At 49.0% G+C, this 6,755-nt stretch overlaps 1 protein-coding gene across 1 annotated transcript; it reads right to left on the bottom strand.

The window, feature by feature from the left end:
• Nucleotides 1–240: 240 nt before the first annotated feature.
• LOC129708477 (protein Tob1-like) lies at nt 241–4,072 on the bottom strand. The gene is made up of 2 exons (XM_055654297.1): nt 3,959–4,072; nt 241–1,988 (listed from the first exon to the last, which is right to left on the bottom strand). The coding sequence occupies exon 2, from the start codon at nt 1,954–1,956 to the stop codon at nt 979–981; it is 978 nt and encodes a 325-aa protein (XP_055510272.1). The 5' UTR covers nt 1,957–1,988; nt 3,959–4,072; the 3' UTR covers nt 241–978.
• Between the last annotated feature and the right edge of the window lie 2,683 nt (nt 4,073–6,755).

Here is a 6,755-nt window from a genome sequence, read left to right as displayed (position 1 = left end):
CAACCATGTATCCCAGATGCTCCATATTCTTGTGTAGCAAGGAAATATACAACTCGCGTAATTAAAAATGCTCAAGCCATCAATTCTTCGACAATTTCATACTTTGATGTTGCCTTATTTGGTAATAGAAAAGGAAGCCCCAAGACGTGCTTTTTTTTGTTTAAAAAGCATTTTAATACAAACCTTTACCAATATAAACTATCTCAGTCCCTCTTAACAGGTAAGACACAAACTCAATACTTTTGTTATACTGTTTTTATCAAGTATTGCACAAGGTAGGTACAAAATTAATATTACGATTACATTTGTCCATAATATATAGCAAAAAAATCTTTTTTTACTTTTAAACTCTTAACAGAAAATACAAATATTGTGTTTCCAAAAAGGTGACATTTCTACACTTTAGTCACCATCACTTGGGAATAGTCTGTACACAATCTTCAGTATTTTGATGTCTCTGAATGGATTTTTTTTTTTACAATTGTAAAAAAAATATGCAAACTATCGCAGCCATCACAGATCACAGTAGTAAAAAGATATAAATGCAATACCGTGTTGTAGAAACAATATATACTCTGTATTTTACAAACTTCATACTAAATTAAATTATACAATTACAAAAAGACCAGAAAGCCCACTTTTATCATTAGTGCCAATTCTTAAATTAGCCCATGTCCTGTCCTCGTGTAAATACTGTTAAGGAGGCCACATCTCCACAACATTTTCCATTTTTCTTTTTTTTAATTTTATTTTAAAAAAAGGTGCACAGTCCATATAAAATCATCTTTGTGCTCGGTTGGCAAAACCAAAAATTGATGCTTTTTAAATAACCAAGTGCCAAACTACAAGCTTTTAACGCTCCAATTCAATTTTTTTTTTTTTTTTTTTTTTTTTTTTTAAGTGATCTCAAGGGATTTAAGGGGAAATACCCTTGGCTTCAATGAAGTCTAAACTTTTATAATTATAGAGCCAGAACCTCTAATTAGCCATGACAGGTTGGAACTGCTGGTTAGAATACTGCATGTTATTGAGGCTGAAACTCAGACCATCCATGAAGGACTTTTCACTGAGGCCTCCATAAGCAAACATGTCAAAGGCATTACCATACTGGAGAGGACTGAGGTTTAGGGCGTTTTCCCCTGGGAACATTGCGCTGGAACCCCCTTGCCCCTGGATGCCAGGGAAAATAAACTCCTTGGCATTGGGGGAGAGGGCTGAAGTCTTCTGCTGTTGCTGGCTGCCCACACCCACACCAAGCCCATAGAGAGAGTGCATGGATGTCGACAGGGCCTTCTGCTTCAGCAGGGTATTCACATTCAAGCCGAGGCTGGTGGGGGATGCTCGAGCAACTTTGTTGTTGCGGCCACTGCTCTTCATTTTGGTCGAGCCGAATTTTGTAGCAGCAAAAGTGGCAGTGGTGAATGTTAAAGGGTGGGTGGAACGAGGCATGAAAGTGGGGCTCACAGCAGCAGACTGACCAAACGGAGGAGAGGGAGAGCTGGATACAGGCGATCCACCCACTGGGTCGCAAATAGGCATAAAGACCTGGGCCTCGGGGTTGAAGCTATTTTTGATTTCTTTGTCCAGGTCATTCCCAGTATCGTTGCTGTCATCCACATATAGCACCTTGATGGGACCCTTCTCTCCAATCTGATAGGACACTTCAAACGGGTCGACCCACACGCTCAATTCCTGAGGCAGGTTGTCACGAACATCCTTCATGTCCAGTCCACTCTCTTTGGCAGCTCTCTCGATGACAGGGTCGATGGTCTCCCCTATGTGCACACACCTATATCCAGACCCTCGATATGGCTTGTCCGGGTACCAGTGACATTCATATTTCTTCTTCAACAGCCGTTCCAATTCCTCTCCAAAGATGTTGACCCTTCGGCGTGGCAGTTTATTGTACAAGTATGAGATAATGAAGTTGAGTGCTACTTGGATTTCAAGCTGCATAGCTGCACAATCGCCGGAATGAGTTGTAAACCCTGCGTTGCAAATGAAAATAAATACCTATTAACTTCTGAAAGGCAGGGTTTAGTATGCCTCAGGGTAGCTTGATGTCTTACAGCGCTGGATAAGATGGAATTTATGTTCGTCAGATGTGCAGTGATGTTCCTTGAAAGGGGGAAGAAACAAAAAAAATAGAGTAAGAAAAAAATGGGCAGGTTCTGTGCCATAATTTGACTGTCACGACCATTGTCGTGTTACACAGAGCACTTCTGGAAAACGAGCTGGCCAGCAGCCTTATTGCTTTTCACTAAATTATAAATGTATGATGTTAGAAGCAAAAAAGAAATAACCAAGAGGATATTACACCTCACCACCTCCAGCATATTTAAGTTGATTCAAAACTAGAAATCATATTAAAGCCAAGTGGCTTTTGACCAAAAAAGTCAACAACCTTCAAAATAAATCAAACTCCTCTGTCATGCATTGAGCAATGAAGGCAACTGCCCAATTGGATGGGAGTGGAGGGCAGCGATCTGCAGAATAAATAAATCTCCTCAAAATAACCGTGCAATACATCCATGGGGAAAACTGTGTTTAAAAGGTTGTGTTTGTTCATGGGTGAGATTATCCTGCTAGGATTCCAGGTCCTTTTATGCTCCAAGTCCCACATTGACGTCAAACGCGTGATAGCGCAGCACACAGAATACACAAGCGTCACAGACTGCAAATACCAGGCAGAATGCAAATTACCTAATTAACCCCAGCACTGCCAGAGATAGACAGCCCTCGCATCAACAGCAGAGAGAGACTCAAACACGGGCACTGACAAAGGCAATCTAGTGTTCCCAATTACCAGCATGACAGGCACCCAAGCTGTGCACAAGCCCCAAATGGAACAGCGGGTTACCAGTTTAAACATCTCCAGCAACAGGAAGAATAGCAAGCAGCCGAGGTGGTTATCTCTGGATGTCAGGGGTGGGGGGGGAGGTTATCAGGGTGGTTGTTGGGTGGGGAAAGGTCTGGGAGAAGGGGGGGGGGGGGGGGGGGGGGGGGGGGGTGGAAGAAACAAAAAATGGCAATAATTGGAAGCTTAATACCAGGCTGGGGTAGATGAACCACTGATCAAGGCAGGGTAGCGAGGAGGGGGTAGGAGCAGGGCTGGGGTGGGGGGGGGGGGGAGCAAGGGGGGGTTGGGGGGGGGGGGGGGGGGGGGGGGGGGGGGGGGGCAGGCAGGCAGGGCAGTTGGGGGAATAGGAGCAGGGCTGGGGTGGGGAGGGGGTGAGGCAGGCAGGGGGCAGTTGGGAATAGGAGCAGGGCTGGGGGGGGGTGGGGGTGTGGCAAGGCAGGGTGCAGTTGAGAATAGGAGCAGAGAGAGAGAGACAGGGAGGCGAGAGCCCCAACAGCAACGCCACTCCCCCAGAGTCACCCAATCAAATGCACCCGCCGCATACCCAACAGACCAAAACCCTCCATACTCTCTCCCTGCTCACACTGGATTTCACACTCGCCCTGCTTACACTAGGGGTTTCACACTTGCCCAGCTCACACTGAGGTTCACACTCTCGCTGCTCACTGAGGATTTCACTCACCCTGCTCACACTAGGGGTTTCGCACTCGCCTTGCTCACACTTGCGGTGGAGTCTACACTCGCCCTGCTCACGCTTGGGGATTCACACACTCGTCTGCTCACACTCAGAGCGGTCGTAAACAACCTGCTCACACCGAGATGAGAGTCACACACTAGCCCTGCTCATGGGGGATGGTGGGGAGGATCACACTCGCCTGCTCACACTCGCATGATCACACACTCAGAAGTCGTCGACGACTCTCGTGGGGGGGGGGGGGGGGGGGGAGAGGCGACACCCCCGTCCCTGCTCACACTCGGCGGCGGGTGGGGGCGACACCCCCGTCCCTGCTCACACTCAGGGGCGACAACCCCGCCCTGCTCACACTCGTATCCCCCCCGCCCCCCATTCCTCTCCTCGGGCGAAGGTTCCAGACTCACTCGGTTGCGGGCGGCCCGGGGGTTTTCGCCGTTGTTCTTGATTTAAAGGCCCCTGTGTGTGCGGGCACCTGTCAGCGGCCTTGTTGCAGCTCGCTCCGTCCGTGCGTCGTTCGGTCCGCCGCCACTACAAGTCGCTCCTCCCGCCCGCGGTTACAACTCATTGCCATGGGTCGCGGCGGCCGCTATTTATAGCCTCGCTGGCGCGGCGGCAGGGGCGGGGGGGGCAAGTCCCGAAACTACATTCAGCCGGACACGTCACCGTGACTGACGACCTCCCCTTCCGCGCATCCCGGCGCTCCCATTGGCCGACGGCCGAAGCAAATCCCGCCCCCTGACCAGGCCGCCGCTGTGATTGGATGCGCGCCACGCCCGTCACTGCTGGGATCGTAAACACTGCAGCCCTTTAAAAACGAAGGCCGCGGAATATAGCGCGCCGCTTCGAATCGATTTTCCAACGAAAACCATCGGGGAAATGCACCGACCACACCTTGATTCAGGTTCGGTTGTCAATGGTGAGCGCGTATGAAACGTTATCATCAATAATCTCAGGTGGAATTGTGTGGAAAGCGGCCTCATCTCAGGCGCGGAGGAGTCGACGGTCAGCCGGCAGCTGCACTACCCTCGCTCTGATTGGGCCGGACGCCACGGCTGTGCGGCTTTGGATTGGCCGCTGGTATCCAAGGCGGTGACGTAGCTGCCGAGCAGGCTGGAAACTGCCGGCGATTGGCGGATGGGAGCGCCCCTCCCCCCCGGCTAACGACGCGCAGGCGGAGGGTGGAGGAGGACAACAGGCCGCGATCTCCATCATCCTCATTGATAAGTAAACCTACTAACGCCATTGCCGCCTGTGTCAGGCCCGCTGCCCGCTGCCCGGCCCGGCCCGGCCCGGTTGAAGGGCCGTTCAATGTCAAACAGCGAGGGCGCGCTCGCTGTCGTTGTCGCGGACGAGGCTCGGGCCCGCGCGTGGAACCCGGCCTAGCTGCAGTGCACCCAATATGCACCCCCTGCCCCCAATATTCACCCGTGCACCCACTGCCCCCAATATTTACCCGTGCACCCACTGCATCCAATATTCACTCCTACATCCACTGCACCCAATATTCACCCCTGCACCCAGTTACTGGGCAGTGTGACCCAATTGGATCATACCGTCCATGTCTGTGTTCGTTCACTGTGCACACATGCACGACCTGTTATTGCATTTTTATATTGAATCAGGAAGCACCACTGCAACCATGCACCATGCCAGATTGTGCCACCACTACAGCCATGCATCATGCCAGATCGTGCCACTACTACAGCCATGCATATTGCCACAGTGCATCACTGCAGGTTTCATAATATCATGTGATAGGAGCAGAATTAGGCCATTCGGCCCATCAAGTCTACTCCTCCATTCTATCATGGCTGATCTATCTCTCCCTCCTAACCCCATTCTACTGCCTTCTCCCCATAACCCATGTCACCTGTACTACTCAAGAACATAGCATTGCCATGGTGCACCACTGCAACCATGCGCTACGCCAGGGTGTACCACAGCAACCATGCACTGTGGCAGTGCTACATCCACAAATTTGCAGACGTACTGCCGCAGACATGCACCTTGCCAGTACAGTGTTAGAACCATTACCGTGCCTGAAATGAAAAATAAACAATCTTAAACTTTACTGTCAATACATTTATAAATATGTTAAGAGGAGAATAAAAGGCATTGTGATCCCCACAGTGAAGCGCAATGGAAAATCAGGACAAGGGTGAACTGCTGAATGCTTGCTGTGCATCTCCTTGCAAAATGAAGGATGAGAGGGTAGCTGCAGCAAGCTGCTAAGCCATACAACTGGCCTTATTTGTGTGGTTACCAAAATCCATTATCAGGCAGTTTCACTGAGCAGATCGATAAACATCAGCTGATCAAAGAAGGTCGTGTTTGACTATGTTTTATAGTTTGACTATCCTGGTTGCTTTTTTGAAGCAGTCATAAGCATGGTGAATAGAAGGCATTTAATCAGCTGTTATACGTGTTACTGGAGAGAGGCCAGCAATGGTGAAGGGGCAGGGTGATGTATCCATTATCCACGTCAATAACAGCTGGTGCACGATACGTAGCGGAATCAGAATATGGAATGGAACATTGGCCCTTATCTTGCGAGCGAAGTAGGAGGGAGAAGGAATGATAACCACCGTGCAGAATTCTCAGCAGTCAGCCTGAATATAGTGTTGCGTGCTGGGCCTCAAACACTGCAAGCTGCATTGAGAGGAGGTGCAGTCTCGGGGTGTTGCAGGGCTTTATGGGTTAGAAGAAGGGGACATATGCTATAAGATTGGCTTTTCACCAGTTTTAAGGGCTGATATGATCTAATACACACACACACGTATATATATATATATATATATATACACAAATGCGTGTGTGTGTGTACTTGTGAGTGTGTGTGTATATATACACACTGAACTTTTTTTTAACGTTTATTATATTGTTTACAGTGTACTATGTTTACCTACTCTGTTGTGCTGCAGCAAGCAAGAATTTCATTGCTCTATATGGGACATATGACAATAAAACACTCTTGACTCTCTGGACCCGCTGAGTTACTCCAGCTTTTTGTGCCTATATATTTGGTTTAAACCAGCAACTGCAATTCTGTCCTACATATCTGTTCCGTGTTTGCACAACTTTAAACTGCAGTCAGGTTATTCATGAGTAAACCCTGAATGTGATTCTTCATACAAAGCCCTCTCACTATCTTAACACAGATCCTTGAATTGGCTGAGGAGACTGGGACGGGTCAGTGGAGTT

Source organism: Leucoraja erinacea, chromosome 23, assembly GCF_028641065.1.
Source record: "Leucoraja erinacea ecotype New England chromosome 23, Leri_hhj_1, whole genome shotgun sequence".
NCBI lineage: Eukaryota > Metazoa > Chordata > Chondrichthyes > Rajiformes > Rajidae > Leucoraja > Leucoraja erinaceus.
Note: the sequence above shows the minus strand (reverse complement) of the source record. Positions and strands in the feature narration are given on the sequence as shown.

Coding starts and splice junctions, on each gene's coding strand:
- LOC129708477 (XM_055654297.1), bottom strand. CDS start 1,956: ATGCAGCTTGAAATCCAAGTAGCACTCAACTTCATTATCTCATACTTG.